Consider the following 23642-nt stretch of genomic DNA (forward strand, 5'->3'; position numbering starts at 1 on the left):
GAAACTGATTGATTGAATCAGGAAATAATATAAAAATAGGCTATGAAGTCTATTGATGGATGAGGGAAAGAAGGGAGCAGACAATTTACAAAGTCACAACACATGAAAGTTTGAATAAATACTGTTGTGAAAACAGTAAAAATAAATAAAAAAGACACTCAAATTATATTTGATTTTAAGACATATTCCATTCACTGGACATCTGGTAACCCTAGGTAGCAAGCAACACACTTATGAAAGTTAGGGGAAAACCAAATTTTGGGCGTGTTTAAAATCTCTATAATAAGCATTATACAATAATCTTTAATTTTTGCAAAATTACTCTCATGTACACAGTTGAATTAAAATTATTTTTATTTAACATTAAACATAATAAATCAGAAATCTGGGAAGCAGAAGGAAGTTAGTTGCGTGTGACTGTTTTAATAAATTGAAAATAACAAATTTTACTGAAGCAGAACTCTCAATTTAAGGAGAAAGTTTAAACAGGAAAACTTCATCTGCCATCTTTATCACATTCTCAAAGAATCCAAGATAATATTCCCATAATGCAGTACTCCCATGTTAACATATTTGGAAAAAATAGCATTTATTTTAAGAAAATACACTAAAAAGTACTAATAAACTTTTAATAATGTGAAAAGAAGAGTTTTATTTGTATTATATGCTTTATGCTGCACTTATTTACATACTTTGTAGAACTCTATATCAATAACCTTTGAATCCAGAATATTCATTTATTTATTTATTTAATTGGATTTGTATACCGCCCTTTCCCAAAGGACTCAGGGCGGTTAACAGGGTAATTAAAACAAGAAATACAAAAATTAAAAACAATTAAAAAGATTATAACAGTCCAAGGCCAAACTTGCCTGTTATTCTATACTGCTACTGAACTCTAAATAGATATGCATAAATGGCATTGGAAGGAACACACTATACCAGCATTTTATTATATTGTATGATGTTCCAAAATTGTTAACATTATAAAAATTTAAAATACTGAATACATTTCAGTCAAGTTTCGATTTAAGTTGCACTATTATTTTCCCGAGGAAACTGTTCTATTAAAATCATCAAAATTTAATTATTTCCTATTGTGCAAATCAGACCTTATTCTTGTTTTATTTATCACAATTAGGAGTAAAAGAAAATATTGCCATTCAATGAAGTATTTTCTCATCAGTTTGAACTGTTTCCTATCATATCACCCTTTTCGTTCCTTGACTCCCAACTAGGAAAAAGTACATTCATAATTCATTGACTAGTATTTTATTCATCTTTACATCAAAAATTATAAAATATGAAAAAGGATTAAGAAGAACAGAAAGAGTACATAAAATACAAGTAAATGAGTGCATAAAATACAAATAAGCAGTGCTAAAGCAGAATATGAATTCAGTTAATGGATACTAAGGAAAATAACATTTAAGAGGTTAATAAGTACTGTATTAATAGTTTTAGTAGTGAAATACTGCTAAGAAATATATTTACTAAATGCTAAACTAGTGGCTTATTAGTATATTAAAAGTACATTTCAGCAAACCAATAGATCCCAGTAGATTTTATAACAAACTGCTAGGACAGTGATGGCAAACCTTTTAGAGACCGAATGCCCAAACTGCAACCCAAAACCCACTTATGTATCATCGGGTGCCTGGTGTGTGTGGCCCTTTGGGTGTGTGTGGCTGCAGTGGTAAAGGCAGTCTGGGTGGGACTAAAAAGTTCAATCAATCTATTCCAACTTTGCGAGAACTTTTTTTTCCCTGCGAGAAGTTGAAATTGATTGATTGATTGAACCTTTTTTTTTGTACACAGCCGCAAAAAGGTTTTATAAAACCCAGCTGAAGGCCTAGGACTGGGGCGATGGCATGTGTGCCCACAGAGAGGGCTCTGCGTGCCACCTGTGGCACCCGTACCATAGGCTCGCCACCACAGTGCTAGGATTTCATAAAATTAATAACAACTGGAAATAAATTTGTTCAAACAGTGATCAGGGTAAGTATGCAATTAAGCACTAACCCAGGGGTAGGCAACCTCGGCTCTTTTATGACTCATGGACTTCAACTCCCAGAATTCCTGAGTCAGCTGACTCAGGAATTCTGGGAGTTGAAGTCCATGAGTCATAAAAGAGCCGAGGTTGCCTACCCCTGCACTAACCAATCAATGATAATGGTTAAAAAAACCCTCAGATCCTTCAATTGTTTTTTCTGTATCCAGGCGTGTTAGTTATTTGTCTGCCAATCTTATTGCTGCTATGCAAAATTTGGCAACGTTAGCAATATTACATAATTTAACAAGAAGAAGGCAATAAGAACATTTTCATTTTGCCCAGTTAATTATATCAGGAACAATCATCATTTACCAATTGCCCTGGTAATCAGACCAGTGTAGTAGCAAACATTAGATGGTCTTAATAAAATATTTCCTGCAAGGACAAGTTCTTTTAAACATATGAGGACTAAGAAGTGTGCAGAGTAAGATAATAAAGTGAGCTCTAAAATGCTCTTTAACAGGCAGCAGAAACTAGTACAACTAGATATCTTCTTGATTTCCATCTGGGATATATTATACAAACTCTAATGTGGATTGGAATATGGCTAATCTCATTCTGATATTCAGCATTTTAAACCCTTTCTCTAATAATTCTCCTAATTTGAGAATATTCCGAGAAGAACAGTTTGCATGTAAGCCATAGTGAGTCGGTTTCTGCACCATTAGTTTTAGCAAGAAAATTGAAATCGGTCTACCAGAACTAATAGAATTAGTCCTGCTGGGAAGAAATGACATTTAAGCCAAAGGTGAACATTAGTAATCCTGTCTCCATTGAGGTGTGCTATTTCTATTCTAGGAGTCACACCAGATGCATCTTTAAGTGCTTGAAGCAGTGATTGCAAAATTTTGTTTATATAGCCTCAAGAGATTTATAATGAGTGAGACATTGTAACTGAGCACCTTAGAGCAGAGGTCCCCAACATTTTGGGCACCAGGGACCAGTTCCATGGAGAGAGGTTTTTCCGAGGACTGGAAGGTGTGTGGTTTTGTGTGCTGCCTGCATCCCCCAGATGGGGCTTTGCTTGTTTGTGCAGACCAGTTGCTGGCATGCCGCGGCCTGGTACTGGTCCAAGGACCGGGGGTTGGGGACCCCTGACTTAGAGTATTTGGGCTATAGTTTTAGTGCTGCTTGCATACACTCTCTGTCCTTTGTTTACCAGTAGCAACCTATTGAGATAGGTGATACTGAGAGACAGTGATTGGTTCAAAATCACTCAATGAATTCTGTGGTTGAATAAGGAATTAACTCTTGATCAGATTTTGGCAGGCTGGGGGAGTCAAAAGAGTCCATAGTCTGCACATTGCCTAAATTGCAGTACATTGCTTGCCATAAACCTTAATCGGTAATCCTCAGTATATTTGGATTACAACACAAACCTAAAACAAAGCAAATCCCCTTATGGTTTAACACAATATATGAACTCAATCTCTATTTGACAATCCTAATATATCCTAAACCTTTCAAGAAGTCTTGCCATGGGATTAAAAAAGGATCAGTTTAAAACTGCATATTCTTCCTCTAGAGTACATAATATCAAATACACCTGAAACTTTTAACAAAATTCCAAAGAAATATTAATTTCTCATCAATTGCAATTAATTCAGCCGTGGCTGAATTAAATTTTGTAAATACGTCTTCAGAAATTTTCTTTGTTGAATATAAAGTGTATGCCTCTTGGGTCAGCTTCTGAATTATTGATGCACATTTTATTTAGAGTTTCGGCCAAATTTTCAGGTCCGCACAGGAAAACACCAACCCTGGAACTGAAGGTATAAAGAGAAAAACAGGAATTTAGGTTCCAAATGTGGTACATAATATAAGTAGGAATATTGAACAGGAAACTTAACTGTGTTACAAGCATTATAATATGCACAGCCTTATGTTTATCAAAATTCTCATAAGGTAAATTCACCCTTTAACACTCGTAGCAACATTCTCAGGTTGTGTCAGCTGCAAGGAACCAGAATGACACTGAAGCTGATCAGAACAGTAACTTCATTGCTACTTGCCTATTAACAAGAATCTTGCTAGATTCACTACTGAATAAGTGGATGAGCACTCCAAGGTTTTTTTGGGGGGGGGAGAATCTGCTTTATATCACTTCTTCCCCTTCAGTGATTTCAGGCTAGCCAGTCTCTTAAATCCCCCCCCCTTCTATAGGAGAAGCACTGGCAGAGGAGTAAAAGGAGGGATCAGCCTAAAATCATTATGTAACCACAAACTAAGTCCAATCCCCCCTCGATTACCATTATCTTTATCTAACTATAGCCAGGTGCTGACCTTAGTTGAAAAGATTCCTGTGCATAAGCTTTTAGCAATCAATCAATCAATTAAATTGAACCTTAATGCATGGGTTTGATCTTTCACACCTGACAACTTCAACTGTAGATCCCACTATAGGTTTTGCACAAAGTCTAAAATGGCAAAAATTAACAGGAACCACCACTTACTACACCAATAAAACAAAAGTAATGATATATCGATATAATAAAATTTAATAATTGCACAAAAAACCTACTTTGGATGTTGGCCTGCAATTGTTTTGAACTCATTTTCCCAGTTTGGTCTTCCATACTGAGTTTTCTGCTTCAAGCCTGTAATCACATCTTTTTCTTCATCATGATGCATTGTAAAATGAGTCGCCTAGAAAATTAAAAGCAAGAAATGGCCTTATTAGAAGATTGTTAGGTAACTTTTTGTAACAAACTAGAAGATTGTTATGTAATATTTTGTCTTCCAGTTGCAATTCCTAGCCAGCGCAACCCACAGAAGTTGAAAACCAGTACAACTTCCATTTGAAGAAAATAAATTGGGAAATATAAGCAGAGCTACTGTGTTCAATTTAAAAGAGAGAAAGGGAGAGATGGGTTCCGGATGATAACCTCCAAATAACCCAATAGTATCCAACAAAGCAAAGAAAAACTAACACCAAACTAACAAATATGTACTTTATACATTGGAGGAAAAACTAAGGAAGAAGCCTCTCAATATTCCCTAAGATGGCTTGCCCTAATGTGAGTATAGTATACTGCTTCTTGAGGCTAAGAATGCACGATGTCATTTTTGATCTAATTATTGCAAACAACCCAATGTTCCTTGCTTTGCATCAAAAAATAGTATTGTCTTACTTCAGGTTGCACAAGCAGCATTTATGGGTCTTTTGGAGTATTTCATTTAATTGTTGGCAAATGACTCCCCACCACTTGGCTACTATGCATTATTCTGACCATTTTGTCCTGGTCAATTCTGAAGGTACTGTCCCCTGATGGGTTTTGAACCTCTGTTTTTTTCTTTTTTCTTTGATGCAGTAATGAGGTTTTTTTTAAAAAAATAGTGAACAACAAACCCAAGACATTTTTTGTTTCTTCTGACAGGTTTACAAGTAGAGAGTTCAAATGGTGGACTTTCTGCTTTTTAACTACCGGTAAGTGAAATTGATAAAAGTTCCAGTAGAGCTCAAATGACAAGATTGGTAAAACTCTGATCGACCAGTGGATGTAGGAAAGTGTTGAAAATGAAGGAATGTCAATCAAGGAAGGCTCTCCCAAAAGATCTACATACATGAAATGAAACTAACCGGTGCTTATTTTCCGAGATGGATGAGAGGGATAAAAGATCAGGGCAGTCTACTAATCAAAGAAAATATTGCTAGACAGAATACCTGGCTGCCTTTGTTGCCAAAACTGAAGAGCAATTTCTTAAGCTGGTTTTATTTCTATCCAGCACAGAAGACAAGCGCCTTAAAACTCTTGCACATTTACTGAACTGCAGTCATCTTCATGCGAATAATTTTCATTCTACCTTATTCTACCCCACAGTCATTTTAAAAATAACCCAAACATATACATTTATTTTATTTTATTTATTTTTCATATTTCTAAACCACCCATCTCCCTCAAAGTGGGGTTCTAGACTGTATAAATCACAACCACAGCTTACACTGATTTCCTTTAAAAGAAAAACTATTCATCTTTCTTCTTCAAATGACAAGTCTTTCTCCTAATAATCTTGTAGCTAGCATGCATATAGTAAGCCAAATTTGAAGGGTTTCTTTTAAATTAGAGGGAAGAAATAGAAATTTTCCTATACTTTCAGAAAGAACTGAGTCATACTATATGTCTTTCAAAAGGCTGCTAGCCTCAGAAACAAGGAGTTGAAACAAAAATCTGTCATGCAAAGATAACATTGCACTAATCCCACTTAAAATATATCATTTTCATGGAGAAAATCTTATCTCTGTAGTCACTTAGAGTTGACAGGGACTTCATGGCATATAATCAACATACAGTATATAATTTACTTATTTCTAATTCAGATAATAGATGAAGGAACGAGTAGAAAGCCTCTCTCCTTGAATAAAAATCATATGATATCTTCTACTGAAACACCTACAAGAAAACAAGCCAGCTCAGAGAGTACCTCATTGCAAACCTGAGCTACAAATATTCTCCTTCACTGGTAACACATATACCCACACAACCAAAACACTTGTTTTTACAGATAGATATGAGAGCTATGCAAATATTTTGAGAGAAGTGCTTCAGAATGCATAATGCTTCCAAGCTGCTCTTTCTGTTGTATAGTTACAGATACGCACAGCTCTTTCCTCTCCCCCCCCCGCCCCAGGAAACTGTTCCTAGTTTTCCCTGCACAAGCACGACTCAACAGAATGACTGTTACTGTTATATGCATGAGAAGACAACTGGAGCAGCTTTTGAAGCAGTTTTTGAAGCAGCCATGCTTGCCTGGAAAAAGATGCTGCTAACTGCTGCATCAACCTCTCAAAAAGCAGCTTCATACACACTCCCATGCACTCCGAAGAGCCTTTTTTGAAAGATTTGCATTGCTGTAATAAATATGCTTGCTTGAATGCTTTGCAGGAATGTTTGTTGATACCCACTTGCCTTTGATTCTCAGCAATAACACTTCAGTCTTAGAAAAGTGTGATCGCAATTATCCATGAGAAAATGCCGATCTGTTGGTATATCTAGATCTGCCACCATCTGTCGTTGTTTACTTTTCAAATATTTGTGGTGGTGCCTCAGTGGTGGAATTCCTAATGTGACAACTAGTGAAAATGGTCAATAAGACCCTGTTGGATTCATGGGCAGTAGCAACTCTGGCAATAGCAACTCTGGATCTGGTCCCACCATCCAGATCCCACTGCATAGGGCAGTGGTGGCGAACCTTTGGCACGTGTGCCAGAGGGGGGCACTCAGACCCCTCTCTGTGGGCACGCATGCTGTCACCACAGTCCCACCTCTCCCCACAGCCCCCTCCTCACCGGCAGTCTCCCTCCTGGAGGAGAATTGCCACCGGGTGCAGCCTGCGCAGAGCAGTGCAGCCAAGGACATGGCAGCTGGGCAGCGGGGACAAGATTCAGTGCTCACGCCCCATCACGTGCAGATGATGCCATGGCGCTGCTGGGCTGCCTGGGTGATATGCTGTGGCAGGCTGTGGAGGCGGTAAGTGGCCCTGCGGGAGGGCGGGGGCAGAGTGGGTGGGGTGGGAGGACGGGGCAGTTTTTGGGCACTCGGTCTCTAAAAGGTTCGCCATCACTGGCACAGGGAATATGCAGTGATTGACTGCCTTTCCTAAAAATTCAATTGCTCTGATTCAATAGTTACCTGAGATTCATCCCAGCCAGTAAGATGGATGTTGTAGCTGAGAAAATCTGTCTGATTCTTTTCTTGCATTTGAGTCTCCACTGATTGCAAGAGATCAGCAAACCATTCAAAGGCATGGGTATCTCGGCAGAGCCAATAAAAATAGATCTGGAAGGAATAAAATTGAACATGTTCACATTATTAGATCCTCTTTAGTTAGGTGAATTTGTTCACTTTTTCCCCCCTTAAACCCACATATGACAACCCTTTGGCTATAATAATGTAGATATCAACCTAGCATAAAAGTAAAAGGAACAGAAATATTTAAAATATGAGTTGATTTTTTTTTTTCATTCAGGTAACAGAAACATCAACATACAACTGGAAAAACCCAGCTGTCTTTCCCAGTTTCAACTGTCCTGATTATCATTCTTTCAAGAGATCAAAAAGCCAGTCTAATGCATTTTCCAAAGAACATTAAACTCTTACTTAAAGTGAGCTTGAATACCTGATAAGTGTCAGACATCACTCAGGCAGATGTTGCAGGCTCACTAAGCCAGAATAAGTAGTCCCTGTCATCTGGGTCTTGCTGATTTTGACACCTCTGTAAGCATCGCTGCGTTTCTGTGGCTTTTACCAATAAGGATTTTGTGAGTCCATATTTTTTCACTGTTCTTATTATTACTATTTCTGACTCACTAGAAAGGTCTGTGACTGGCCAATAAGACTTACATGCAGTTCCAATTTGCATGTTATCATTTAACTTAGTTCCCTTGAGGAAGTGCCATTTTCTCCGCTCCATTCCAACTTTGGAAGTTTTTTGTTATTATGCCTGAAGCAATAGGAGAAGGCAAATGCCAATTGCTAACTGCATCAGCAACCAAATAGTCAGTGAAGAATGGCTAATTTTTTCATAGAAAATTATGTTAGAAAAAGAAAGAAACACTGTTTTAAAATCATGAAGAAAATGATTACGTTAAGCTGCTTTTGATATTAGCTGGGGTAAAATAAAAGAAATATGAGAACATAGCAGGAAAAAAACAATTATTGGGACAAGTTTATGCTATAGTGAGAGACAAGTGAGGACAATTCCTAACTTACGCAGTCTCTCTCCCTATATATATATTTAAGCATCACATCATAATATAAATCTGTCTTCTTCAACTCAGCCCTATTAATTGGAAATTGTAAAGTTCAGGACATCTGATAAAGATGAAGAAGGGTGGAGAACATTTGGATGTGAAGTACTAGTTTTGCACATAGACATACTCATGAATGAATTACAGCTGACTGTATATAGATCACCGTTTTTATATATGCTATCGAATGCTAGAAAACAAATGTTGAATGCTCAGGAACAGATCAGGGACATACCTTTTTGAGTCTTAGGTCCATGTCATTATTGCAGTACTTGTACCACACAGATTTGAGGATTGATGCAAAAGGGGTAACCCCGATGCCAGCTCCAACAAGCATCACAGTTTCATAACTGAACACATCTTCACTAGCAGTACCAAAGGGACCATCTACAGCTATCCTAGAATGTGAAGATAAAATTTCAGATTTTATTGTTTTATTGAACGATTATTGCTGAGTCATACTATGATAATTTACCACCAGGCTGAAGCCAACCTTATTCTATTTAGGGACTATTCCATATTTTGAAGAATTGTGTTGCTTTATTTTAGGTGTGATCAGAGTCCATAATAATAAAGCAAAGATAGTATCAATAATAGGCACCTTGGGTGCAATCCCAAAACTTCTGGACACCACTTGAACACATTGGCACTGACAAAACCAGTTGTAAAAGGCAGCTTTATTTGGAACAGCTTATATCCTGCAATAAAACCTTTAAGACCATCAAGCAATGACATCTGCCTATCCCAGGCAGCTTTAATGCAACAGCTTACATCCACAATACCTTTAATTCATTGAACAAACATCTGCCTATCCCAGGTACTTTGGAAGGACTTGATAGGTGGATAAAAGTCCACCTAAACATCTGGCTGACTGTGTGACAAGCCATAATAATAATGGTAATGCACTCTTGATTGAGTTCCCAGTGCTGATAAACTCATCTCTTTGTGTCAAGGAATATCTAATCTTTCATAGTACAATTACCGTAAGCCATTTAAGATTTTCCCCCTATTTTGATAGTGAATAGCAGGACTCACTGGAGAAGAGCCTAATGCTGGGAAATATTGAGGGCAATAGAAGAAGGGGAAGACAGAGAATGAGGTGGCTGGATGGAGTCACTGAAGCAGTAGGCGTGAGTTTAAATGGACTCCAGAAGAAGGTAGAGGACAGGAAGGCCTGGAGGAACGTTGTCCATGGGGTCGTGATGGATCAGACATGACTTCGCAACTAACAACAACAAACACTGAAAGGGTCCAAACTTAATTTTATGATTGACACTTTATAACATGATATTTCATAGATAGAAAATATGATTATTATGATTATGAGTACATACTTAGGAAGTTTCCAAGCTTCTTGGAGTTGTTCTTTGTCACAGCCACATGCTTTAAACAAACCGTCTGTCCAGTCCCCTACAACACGTATGTGAATGCTGAAATAATCTTCTTCAGGGGCCGAAGTCAATGTGAAAGGATGCCATTCCAGTACAGACACATCAGGACATTTGACAAAAATGTACTGTCCAACTTCCATCTTAAAGCCTTTCTTTTTCATCTGGAGCTCATAGGTTTGGAAAGGATGTGTGACAACCTGACACAAGAAATAAAATTCTCAGAAGGCCAGAGCAACTGAAAGTTTGTCCTAAGTTAACACGTTTGATAAAGGAAAGTAACAAAAGGTATTCCAATCTTTATTTAGAATAATGTTTTGAATGAAAAAGTTACTTCCATAATGATTAACTGTTAAATATATTAATGCTAGGAGGAGACTTCCAAATAAATATATTAAATACTTTGATGATTAATTTGGAAGTTTCTTCCCAGCATTGGGTCTCATTATGTGTAGGTATCACTGATGATAAGGTGGCAACAAAATGACTAACATTTTGAGTGGCATGACTCTTACCTTTGTAATAACCACTTTTTGCTGTGAGCGCCAAAACCTCACCAGTCTCTCACAAACATACAGAATCATAGGGCCAACGACCCATTTCCATGTCTGTCAACAGAATGAGTAAAAGGAGAATGAAGAATTGTTCAACTTTTCTTAATGTTCACACATGACACTATTCTGTGAATTCCTCTAACATGGTTCAACTGAAACCATGGTTTTCAAAGCACAGTAGCTAAGTACATAAAGGTAAAGGTAAAGTTTCCCCCGCACATGCGTGCTAGTCATTTCCAACTCTAGGGGCCGGTGCTCATCTCCGTTTCAAAGCCGAAGTGCCAGCGCTTGTCCGAGGACATCTCCGTGGTCATGTGGCCGGCATGACTAGACACCAAAGGCGCACGGAACGCTGTTACCTTCCCACCGTAGTGGTCCCTCATTTTGAAGAATGAAACAAGCTTTTGCAAATTCCCTTGGCTTGAAGTGTAAGAGGGAATGGACACATATGTAGCACCACCCCTGTAAAAGGTAAAGGTAAAGGTTCCCCCGCACATGCATGCTAGTCGTTTCCGACTCTAGGAGCCGGTGCTCATCTCCATTTCAAAGCCAAAGAGCCAGCACTTGTCCAAGGACGTCTCCGTGGTCATGTGGCCGGCATGACAAGACGCCAAAGGCGCATGGAACGCTGTTACCTTCCCACCATAGTGGTCCCTATTTTTCTACTTGCATTTTTACATGCTTTCAAACTGCTAGGTTGGCAGAAGCTGGGACAAGTAACAGGCGCTCACTCTGTTACATGGCACTCGGGATTCGACCTGCCAAACTGCCAACCATCTGATCGACAAGCTCAGCGTCCTAACCCACTGAGCCACCGTGTCCCTTAGCTAAGTACATACCACATGCTAAACTAAAACTCAATCACTTTATGATTTAGCACAAAATGTGAATCCACTCGTTCTCTTAAATAGAAAGATGGCTGCTTTGTATGTACCAGAATTTTGTGTCAGTTGTGCAATTGGACTTGGCTGATTGTATAGCCCTCTTGTATAGATAAGTTTGTTGTCTGCAAAAGTTTACAGTATTTGGTTAGTAGGAAACTGCAACTTTCTCAAATCTCTATTTCAGAAGTCTATTTCTGCTAAGAGAGATGTTGTCCTTCGTCTGAAACTACTCTTGAACATATGAATGAAAAGATGTTTACATCAAATATTTATAATGGTGTTCATATAAGTTATGACTGAACCCGCAACTGTTTTCTCCAACTTTCCTTTCTTTCAGCAAACTCTATCATTAACATTAAAAATTCAGCAGTCTTTCCAGCTGTGTAATATTATTTTTTTTAACAAGGAAGCAAGAGATCATACCATGGGAGGATTTCCAGCAAACTGTGGTTTAGGACATGAAGATATTTCCCCCCAGACTGTGTAATTTGTGGCACAATTTTCTGGTTTATGCACGTCTAAGCTCTCAGCGGTCTGCCTACGAACGATTCTTCTGCAAATAACACCAAGCATTTGTAGAAACAATATTGATGCATTGTAAAAACATCCACAGCAATTAAAGCATGACCGGAATATTTTCCACTAATTCTGAAAACAACATATTAATGAAATATATATGTATTGATATATATATTTTCCATGATAGGCACTCATCATATTTCAGACATTCATACCAAGCCATGGTGTAATCATGGTATGTTAAACACACTACACGTTGTGGTTTATACATCACACTGAATGAACAAACATTGTGTCATAGTACAATGTGTGAAGTAACAGTATGTTTTATTGCTTATTAAGTAATTTTAATTTATATACCTATATTTTAGCTACACATATGGGCAATGTAATTTAAACAGTTGCATGTTTCAAACAACAACCACCGATCCATTTACATATATCTTCAAGTTCAGTGTTAAAAAGCAAAACGTTATGAAAGAAGCCCATTCATATTAGTTGTTTCAGGAGCTCACATTTGGTTATTTTGAATTATGACTCCATCAGCCCCAGACTGCATGACCAGTTGGGAGTTATTTCAGAAGTCTATTTCTGCTAAGAGAGATGTTGTCCTTCGTCTGAAACTACTCTTGAACATATGAATGAAAAGAGTAGTTTTCAACCTTTGGGCACCAGGGACCAGTTCCGTGGAGAAAGTTTTTTCTGCAGACTGGAGGGCACATGGTTTCATGTGCTACCTGCATTCTGCAGATCGGACTTTGCTTGTTTGCAAAGCCCGATTTCTGGCATGCAGTGGATTGGTGCTGGTCCACAGACTGGGGTTTGGGACTGCTGGTCTAAAGCTATCAGGTTAAAAATAATTCTATTACAGACTATAGTCATTTATTATTCTGATAGATCATCCTAAGATAGCCCCTTTGATACCGTCTCTAGGCAGTTCTTGAATGTAATACCTGAATAAGTGCAGAAACTTACCCGAATCCATGGATGACAAGACCAGCAAAAAAAATAACAAAGAGATGGTGAGTAAACCAGAATACTTCGAAGTATGATCTGCGAATGGTTTTGGTGGATGATGTGATAATTAGTATTAGACACAGTGTAATGATAACGCCACTGAGGCCAGCCAAAGTTGTAAATGCCACATAGAGGCCACCGATAGGGTTCTGGAAAGGAAAAAGCAGGTTGATATAAACACATCAAGCACATCTATTCTGACAGAGTTGCATAACTTCTCTTGCTCCAAAGCTGAGAAACAATATCCTCAAGAAAAAGCTTTCTGTTAGGGGTAGTGATGATTATAGGGAAAAATAAAATCTATCTGTATGCATGCCTGAGAAACAATAATCCTCTGGTTTTTCTCCCATCTCCTTACCGAAATTTTTTCTCTGGCAAAATTCAGATAACTTTCGCCTGACTGATCACCCAGATCAGACAGTGCAGCCTTAATGCTTCCATTTCCTTCAGTGCGTGCATCCACCAATCTTTCAACATTAAATAAATGTGCAATTGTATGGATTGCTGGCAAAAAATAGAAAATAAATAAAAAATGGGATAGAAAAATATATTAACACATTAAAGAGATAAATCACTTTTCAAATTCTTTTTTTTTCATATGAGAAGGTGCCTTTTTTGCTAACTATTTTGAAAACTGAAACATCCTATAAAACAAAAACTAATCTATAAGACACATACTTTACAGATACAGCTCATTTTGTTTCTACTCTTACAATAAGTTGCATACGTAGTTATTTTAATTGCATTATTTTTCTCCTGTTGTAATGAGGTGATTTTTTAAAAAAATTAAACTGTGAATGGTTTTGTGCAAAATTTGAAAAAGCAGACATTAAATGTTTGGAAATAAATATAAAATAATAGCCCAAGAACTTTGACAGCAAGGCAGAATAAGTGCATTTAATGATGAAGGAATTTGACAGGTCATGAAAAAGATATCTTTCTAGAACATGTTCACAATAACAAAAAACTTCTAAAGCCCCAATAAATTTGTATCAAGATTAATTATGTTCCTCTTCTTTCTACTTTCTTTTAAACCAAAAAGTTCACAAAGTTATTTATTTTTAATATTTTGTATAAGAATTGATGACCTGAGGCATCTAAAATTAAATATAATATACAGAATAAACTTCTCTTTCATTCATCCTCTACAGGTTTGGTAGTTGCTCAGCATTATAATCTGGGTTTATATACTGTACTAAATCATGGCTTACTTAATCATAATTTGTTGACTATGATTGGATTTGTACAGCAGAGAAAGTTAAAAACAGTGGTGGGATTCAGCCAGTTTGCACCACTTTGGCAGAACCGGTAGCTAATTTTTTGTTGCCCAGGCCCAGAACGGACTTCCAGAAGCAGCATCCACACAGAGAACCGGTTGTTCACATATTTGAATCCCACCACTGGTTAAAAACCATGGTTTATAAAACACAGTAGCTAAGTTCATTCTATGTCCAACTGTATTATGGTTTAGCAAATGGCCTAGCACTGATGATGTTACCTACTGTGGTGATGAAACATCTGCAAGAAAACAACTAAGCTCAGAGAGCACTAAGGACCCCACAACCCAATCCTGAGTTACAAATATTCTCTTCTTTCAGTTTAATAAATGTTTTGTCTTCTTTACTTCTCATGCCTTTCCAGAAACGTGTTCTTTTAGTATGAGTTTTGTTCATTAAATTGATGAGACTTTGAATAAAATAGAACTTTGGAACACCCACCAGTATGTAGTGCAATCATCCAGGCCACCAGTTTGTGAAATGTGAGATTTCTGTCCAACTGTCTTCTGACACGCACTGAGCAACACTAGATTCAGAAGAAAAAGTGAAATACGACAATACAATCTGTCTCTCCTGGTTCTCTCTTTTGAGCTTGAAGTGCTATCTACCCATTCTTGGCTGCTACTGAAAACGATGTCTCATAATGTTTGCTGATTCCCCTGCCAGTCACTACCCTGCCTCCCCTGAATCTGTTTCAGGCCTGATCAAATGAGGAGGCCTTGGCTGCGAAAGTGCCTTCGGTTATAAGCAACTTGACCGTTTTCCTCTTCTAGCTTTAAGTTATCATCATTTCCATATCTCCTTTTGTATTCATCTGGATGGACAATGGAAGTGCTAAAACAATACATGTTACAATTATGGAGTAGTTAAGGAGCAATAAATTGAAGTTCAATCTGGACAAAATGTATGTGCTGTTAGTGGATGTTTTAGACATCTGGGTATATTGTTTTCAATTCATTCTGGAAAAGTTGTATTCCCTCTGAATCCATTATTTTTATTAGGGACACAAGGGATCCTATGGCAAAAAGTGATTTCTTGCAGTTTACATTAGTGAATAAATGTTAAACGGGTATCATGTGATGTATTATGACATTTTTCTGCCTTTGCGGAGCCAGGGTGGGCGTGGCTTGCGTGTGACGCATCTGGCCTGTGGGGCCTCCAGTTTGACATCCCTGCACTACTGTGTCAGCTATGACCTTTACTGTAGCTCTGATATAGCAGTTCATATCCCAGTAACTTCATATTTAGACATATTTACAATGTGTTTTATATGAAGCAGCCTTGAAATTCAGTAAGCACAGAATACTGCATCAAGACTACTGGCATTATAAAGATATTCTACCAATTTTATTCAATGTTCTTACTTCATTTCTAATCATAGGTAAGATGCTAGTAATAACTGACCAGGATTTTCATCATTTGGGACCACAGTATCCAAGAATACCTCTTTCTTTTTTAAAAAAATAACTGACTGAAAGGTAAAGACTAATAAGAACTAATAATAAGAAAAAGAGAAGAAAAAAAGAGTAAAGAAACAGAAAGAGAGAGAACAAAAGTGTAACAAAATAATCAGAAATATAAAAAATAGAGAATGACTTCTGACTTCTTTTACAACAGATATAAATGAAACTTACATTAATCTCAGCCACTACCATCAACTTTACTAATCATTCTTCCATTGTAGGTATTATTGAGTCTTTCCACCATTGGGTATATAAAAGACTCACCACCATTATCATACATAACAATAGAGTAAAACACTCTTTTCAATTGTTTGTCCATCAATCCAACAGAAATGTCTTTAGTCTTGATTTTAAATACCCTGTAAACCGCCCTGAGTCCTTTGGGAAAGGGCGGTATATAAATCTAATTAAATTAAATTAAATTAAATTGATTGTATGTTGATCTTCATTAATCTCCTCTCCAGTCTCATCTTCTTGCCAATCTAAAAAATCTGCCAAAACTTGAACAGCCTTCCCCTTCCTTTCCCTCCGAGCCGCCAACCTAGAAAGGTTGGGGACCTCTGCTCTAAGATGTCCATTCTGTCATTAGTTTATTTCTCCAGAGATTTGTTTTGTAACCTCAGCATTTGTTTTACAAAATTATCTATCTTATCCAGTTTTTTTCAATATTTTTTTCAAAAGCTTAAATATGGCATCCAATTTGAAATTCACTGAGACAGTGTAAATCCTAATTTGTGAAACATTAATTTAATTACATTAGAAGATTGGCATATCTTGTTTCACTTTACTTTCCTTCTCCAATGGCTACCCCATAGAAGCTATTCCGATATTCAATTGAGCTCTTTGTATGTTTTTGGTTTAGGATAATTTTAAATTAGGACCAGTTTGTACTTTCTGCTTATCCCTAGTTTGGTTTTTGTGGCTCCTTGCAGCATTCCCTGACATGGGCATTCTTCAGATGTATTGACTTCAGTTTCCAGAATTCACCAGACAGCGTTATCCTTCTGAGAATTTTGGAAATTGAGGTCCACACTCCTATAGATGCCCAGTTTGGAGAATACTGATTTTCCCTTGCAATCAATGAGATATGAGGAAATAATACTTTTAAAAGTTGGAAACACAAATCAGAAATAGCTTTTTAAGTCTGATCATATTGCTCGTATTTAGGACTGGAAGTAGTCATGAATTGTTCAGAAAATCATGATTAAAAGAAACCATAGCTTTAGTGAAGTAAAGGTAAAGGTTCCCCCGCACATGCGTGCTACTCGTTTCCAACTCTAAGGGCTGGTGCTCATCTCCGTTTCAAAGCTGAAGAGCCAGCGCTTGTCCGAGGACGTCTCTGTGGTCATGTGGCCAGCATGACTAGATGCCAAAGGCGCACGGAACGCTGTTACCTTCCCATCATAGTGGTCCCTATTTTTCTACTTGCATTTTTACGTGCTTTCAAACTGCTAGGTTGGCAGAAGCTGGGACGAGTAACAGGCGCTCACTCTGTTATGCAACACTCGGGATTCAACCCGCCAAATTGCCGACCTTCTGATTGACAAGCTCAGCGTCCTAACCCACTGAGCCACCATGTCCCTAACCATAGCTTAGTATGCATGAATAAACCCATTTATTGTTTAGCTTTATATCTAACCAGGTCACAATAGTTGATTTACCACATTGATTAAGAAAACCCTGGTTTAATATGTTGTCTGACCCGATCAGTAACTGGGTGGGCACAAGAGTCTTTTTCAATCAATGACTCTGCTCTGAATAGTCTCATGTTTTAGCTGTGCAAAGAAGTCAGAACATCATCTTCAGAGAAACGTCATTCACTACTACAACATTTGCATTAATAGTAGGTAATATACAAAATTAAAAGAATAGAAGACAACCTTCATTTGCTTTGGATGAATATCTTTTCCCCCATTAATAATAGCAAATACTTACTGCGCTTGAGCCTCTGAGAAAGGAAAGCAGATTTCTACAGACAGGAAGCAGAATTAATAGGCAGTTGAAATTCAGACATGCTGCAGGTGCCCGGGCCAATGCCAAATAAGGCTAAAATCAGACAATGGGATCACAATTAGTCAAGCAATATCATTTAAGGATGCATTGAAATAGAACTAAAAGCCCTAATGGACTGGGTTCCCTGCACAAAAGAATGAACATTAAAACTGTATAGGGACTGTGGGTGTTATTGGAGCTATTCTCAGCAGACCTGGCCAATACGATTAATAGAAAGGGATACTGGGAATTGTATTTTAGCAACATCTGAAAAGTCACGGGCTTCTGGGGTGCCATTTACAAAAACCTATTGCAATATATATGAATGTGAGGAAAAATAGGATTACGTCTGAATCAAACACCAATTGCAAATTAATGTACACCAAGAAACCTTGCATTGTTGGCCTAACATAGACTAACTCAGTGCTTTTTTTGTAAAAGAAAAAGGTGCCGGAAGTCACACGTCATACAACCCACATTGCCTATCCTACAAGGTTCCATCCAAAAAAGGTGCCGGAACTCCGTTCTGAGCGTTCTATGACAAAAAAAAGTCCTGGACTAACTGATGCTAACTGAAGGTCACAATATGGTTCTGAGAGACAGAGTGACATTTAAATTCAAAGCTTCTATGGAGGCAAGAGCTTATTCTGTGATCCTATGGATGACCATCTCACCCAGAAGAAAGGTTATCAGAAGATGAAGCATAGGGGAAAAGGTCACCGTAGCATCGCTTAAATACAATTAGGGAAGAAAAGTATTTTAAGAGGAACATGGGGAGTGTCTCCTGAGACTCTAACTACTATTGCATACTGCCCCTGTGACTGTTCATTGCTTTTGTTGTTTTCTGTGGCACTCTCTTGACAGTTACATCTGTTTTGTGGCTCCCACCCTTCTTATCCGGTAACTTTCTCTTCCCTCCACTCTTAAAAATATTTCTGCTCAATTCAAAAATTATTGATTTGTGGTAATTTTGGGAATTGGTTTCCCTTCAGAACATTGAGACCCTTTTGTTTGCTGTTAGACTGGGGGGGGGGGGAGTGAGAAATAACTAAATGTTTTTTTCTGCAGCAGGGATGTCCAACCTGGCTGGGGATTTCTGGTAGTTGAAGTCTACAAGTCTTAAAGTTGCCGCAGTTGGATACCCAGCTATACAGCCTGCATTGCTCTATATCAGACATGTCAAACGCAAGGCCCGGGGGCCGGATCCGGCCCGCAAAGTGGTTTCATGTGGCCTGCGAAGCCATCCTGGAAACAGTGAGGGAACGGCCCCCACTCCTGCCCAGGCCCTCACAGGCACCCTTGATGCAAACGATGTAGGGCTGGCCACGCCCACCCAGTAGGCCATACGCACTCTAGCCACGCCCACCCAGGCCATACCCACCCGGCCCCATGAGGGCAACCGCAATGCTGATGTGGCCCTCAATGAAATTGAGTTTGACACCCCTGCTCTATATCTACACAGGCAGACAATATTAAACCAGATGAATTTGTAATGTACTGTTGTTACTATTTCCCTTTGTGTCTTGCTCAAACTCTGCTTCCTATTTCTGCATAAAGCAAGAAGTATCAGGTTCTTGATGGGGCAATACTGTTAAGCAACACCTAAGAATATTTCCCGGAAGACCACCCTCCCCTTATGGTAGTGGCCGGTGCCAGATTCATCCCACCAGAGCTGGGTGTCTGTGTGGAGGAACGAAGGAGAAACAATGAGTCCTGATGCATCATGCATTGTTTCTTCTGCTTTGTAATAGATGTAACAGAGAATAATGAAGCTTCCAGTAACTTCATTTTGGGGTGGTAGTGGTGGTTTAGGTTTATTATCCTACAATGATTATTTTTAAACAAGGAGGAGTCCTATATTTGGTTTGCTTGACAATTGATTCAGATATGAAGTGGAATGACAAAATAAAAAGGGGAAATGGGTGGAACAGAGACTTCTAAGATTGCTTAACAGACAGCTGCATTTTATAACAGTCAAGCTGAAACAAAGTTGCAAAATTTCAGAGAAAAAGAGATTGTCTTTTTATCACAGAGGTAGATGGCTGGGCGATAATACTCTATATATTGTATTTAGATTTTCTCTCTCAGCATAACATCATGCTGTATTATTTCTTCCTGGTTTATTTTCAGCAAAGAACCCTCAGATTTTGGTCTATTAAAATTAACAACAGAGGAAGCGATCATCAAAATCTCTGGCAAAAAGTTAAATCTAACTTTCAGTGCTTCTGATCAGGATCACTGGGGTGGGCTGGGTTTAACTTTGCTCTCTCAAGTAGTTTGTCTCCTGCTAAAAGAAGCAATGAAAACGTATTTTGTCTATGCCAGAATTAATGGGAAGAGAGTTTTAACCTCAGGTCTTTTCCCAAAGCAAAGAGAAACATTGAGGGTTCAACTGGACCTTTGCAAGCTGCACAGAAAATGGCTGCAATCACAGGTGGGATCTCAATCAATCCAATTGTCATATGGAGAACAGAAAGAAAGGCGACTTACTGTCAAATTTGGGGGGAAAATGAGACATTACTGGTAACCTACAAATTATGAGAGAGGAGACCAGTGTTTCTCAACCATAGTAACTTTAAGATATGTGAATTTGAAGTCCCAGAATTCCCCAGCCTTTTAGCAACTTTAAGATTTGTGCTTGAAGCTGCCTGAGGAAGTCTGGGATTTCCAGATGACACATCCTGAAGTGGTAACCACTGAAGTTGATTGACTATGAACAGAGAGCACACATTGTTAGGAGTGAATACAGCCAAAGGAACTTTAGATCTCATCAATACAGAATAAACTGAGACACCCATTTATCACAGAGGAGAGAACCAGAAGACTAAGCCTGAAGCACTATTACATATAGATTCAGGGAGAACTCAGATAAACTTCCTGGAGCTATCTTTATCTGCATCTTAAAATTAATAGAGTTAATTGGGAACATAGAATTTAGTGGAATTAACGCATGGCTACTTTGGTTAACTATCTGGGAGTTCCCTGAGAAGCTGCTGGCATTGACAACCTAGTGCCATACAGACTTTAGACATAAAACCACTAAAGAAAAACTGAGGAGGGAGACTTGCATTCAACGTGGTTGTTTGCCTGCCTTCCTCTTGTGGATTTGCAGAAGCTATCATTACTGTTTTCCAGAGCTGTTTGCCTTGAAAAGTTAGAACTGGCCATTTAAGTCAGAGATGCACATTTTGAGCTGCAATCAGCAGTAACATCCAATAAACATTAGAGCAGTGATGAAGTTCACTGAAACATGGGAAAAACAGCATGTGGTATAGGACTTACCCCAAGAAGTTCTCTTGTATAGTAGTAAGGCTCCCCTTGAGCATATACTAAGTAGTAATACCAAAAGAGGAAAACATTTAAACCCAGCCATACCAGCTGAAAGAAGAAAAACATGACCTAAAATTATTTTCAGAACTTCCATTATAACTGCAAGATCTAGTGATCAGAATAGGTTCTGGAAACTCCAGTCCAGATTTTGGTAAAAGTAATAAAGTCAAAAGATTATGCACCCCAATTTGAACTAATTCTACTTTTAACAGCTCCATTTAACAGTGAGTCCAAATAGGTACAGACCATTATATTGCATTATATTCCATGCAGGCTGGGCTTCTTTCCCCAAGTCCAAAGTGTGCACTTTTCAATAGTATCTTAATATTATGATGGTCTTTAGGTAAATGATGACACTTAGAACTGCGTTGCTGTTTTTAAATTTCAAATCACATCCTCAACCTAACTGAGAGCAATAAAAGAGCACGGTCTACTGTTAGTACCACAGTGTTGCTGCTTAACATTCTGGCCCACAGGTCTGCAACCCGTGGCTCCGGAGCTGCATGCGGCTCTTTCAGCCGTCTCCTGCGGCTCCCAGTCCTCTGCCATGTGCAGTCCAAAAAAAAAAAAGTGGGACTAAAAAAGTTCAAACAATCAATTCAAATATGCAGGGTAGGTGCATATATCGCCTTGGCTCCATTCTTCAGTCAAACCCTGTTCTGCACATGTGCGCATGTACACACATGTGCACACATTTTTTGTGGCTCCCAGTTTTTCCTTTTGCGAGGGAACTGGTTCTGAGTGGCTCTTTCACTGTTTCAGGTTGCTGACTGGCCCTTTTTCCATGTCACTAGCAGAGACAAGATGGTGACTATTCCCTGATTTTCCCAAAGACTGATCCCAGCAATGTTAAATGCGGATGAGGTTTCTCAAAATTAAGTGGAACATCTTAAAATCTTATCCTTGGTGGTAGAGGTTTTTTTTTAACAATGATTGTCAATGTCATTAACTCTGTTTGCTTACTGATCAAGCACGTTAATTATATTTTAGTATGCTTCAAAAGTTGCACAGAAAGCTAATCTACATTTTGGAATCTCCCTGGAAATCTGAGCTTCTTTTTTTATATATACGACTACTTTAGTAACATAAGTAATGACTTAGTTCTGAAGGAAATATCTTCAAAAATATACATAATTAGAAATTCTAGGAATTGGGTAAAAATTCAGTAAGCCATGTTCTCATGGTCCAGCCTAGTTTTACACTAATCCTAAAGAACTTTGGTTGTATCATACTGGTATCCAAAAAAGAAAAGCATTCAAAGCTAGCTAGTGGAGAAAAAAAGACACAATTAAAGGCATAAATAAATTGATATAAAACAAAAAATAAAGCAATACGAAATATTATAATCCAAGAAATAAATATTTTAAATAGACAGACCATCTACTCAAATAACGATTTATAATAATTTATAAAAGGTACTAATTTCTTTTGCAAGCCCTGAAATTGCTACCACCCTTTAACTAAACTTGTGGTTTTTTTAAAAAAACAGTTCATATTTCATTAAGAGTTCTCTATAATTAATTGTTTTTTAAAGCTATAACACACTTCTTGCTTAAAATACTGCATATATACAATGCATTCAAAACAGGAAGACATTTCTGTTTAGATTTTAGACGCTTTTATGAAATTAAATGGATTTTAGCTCTGAGAAAACTAGTCTTAAAGTGCACAATGAATGTACTTACAATGACAAATATGGAGAGTCCCTCATTCTCTACCCAGTTGCCCATGATGATGATGAGAACTGTTGTGAGTCTGAGCTGCGTTTGATTATCATATGGTATGTGCTTTTTTCTTCTTCAGAAAAGGAAGTGCAGACTAAGGCTTGCAACAATCTGTTTCCTTATTTCATCTTGCATGCATTAGATAAACGTCCATGTGTTCAGAATAACGTCCACCTTTTTCTCCTTAAAAATGCATACTTAAAACTCAAATCTCATAGAGAATGCAATTATTGCAGATGCTGTCTCCTACAAAGCATAGAGCAAAGCTCTAGCAATGTTGTAACACCCGTGGCAGGGTTGTGATATCGGACTATCTATAAGATTGTTTTCATTTATATGTAGTTGTTCAAAACAATGTATTATTCTTTCTGGCATTAGATAATATCTATTTCATTCACCTAGGTTTTTCAAGAATGCACTCCTATTGGTGATCTGGCATTCTTGTTTGAAATCTGAGTGCGACGTTAGTTCTTTTTAATCAGTTTTGGTCACTTTATTTTGTCCTTTGATTGAATGGGAGTTGGCATGATTGTGATCAAGAAACAGATCTCAGCAGTGTGTTAGCCTGATTACAGTATCAATACAGTGAGTGGTTGCTGTAAAGAGAAGGCAATTTCCATCTAACAAATCATTGGAAAGGGAACTGAAAATTAAAATGTGGATACATTAATCCCCTTTTATAAACATCTGGAA

The 23642-nt window shown here is 37.9% G+C and overlaps 1 protein-coding gene across 2 annotated transcripts; it reads right to left on the minus strand.

Moving 5' to 3' along the window:
- Positions 1 to 343: 343 nt before the first annotated feature.
- Positions 344 to 22956, minus strand: CYBB (cytochrome b-245 beta chain). Of its 2 annotated transcripts, XR_014492557.1 has the most exons (14): positions 22911 to 22956; positions 21178 to 21273; positions 17839 to 17949; positions 14882 to 14966; positions 13522 to 13667; positions 13122 to 13312; positions 12051 to 12180; positions 10705 to 10797; positions 10136 to 10389; positions 9037 to 9199; positions 7684 to 7830; positions 4575 to 4699; positions 2161 to 3819; positions 344 to 2037 (listed from the first exon to the last, which is right to left on the minus strand). XR_014492557.1 is itself a non-coding variant. In XM_083362906.1 (13 exons), the coding sequence occupies exons 1-13, from the start codon at positions 22953 to 22955 to the stop codon at positions 3693 to 3695; spliced, it is 1713 nt and encodes a 570-aa protein (XP_083219032.1). In that variant the 5' UTR covers position 22956; the 3' UTR covers positions 2094 to 3692. The 2 variants fall into 2 exon arrangements, 1 of the variants encoding a protein (XP_083219032.1); XM_083362906.1 differs by lacking the exon at positions 344 to 2037 and having other exon boundaries at positions 2094 to 3819.
- Positions 22957 to 23642: the final 686 nt, after the last annotated feature.

Source organism: Vipera ursinii, assembly GCF_947247035.1.
Source record: "Vipera ursinii genome assembly, chromosome: 4".
Taxonomy (NCBI): domain Eukaryota; kingdom Metazoa; phylum Chordata; class Lepidosauria; order Squamata; family Viperidae; genus Vipera; species Vipera ursinii.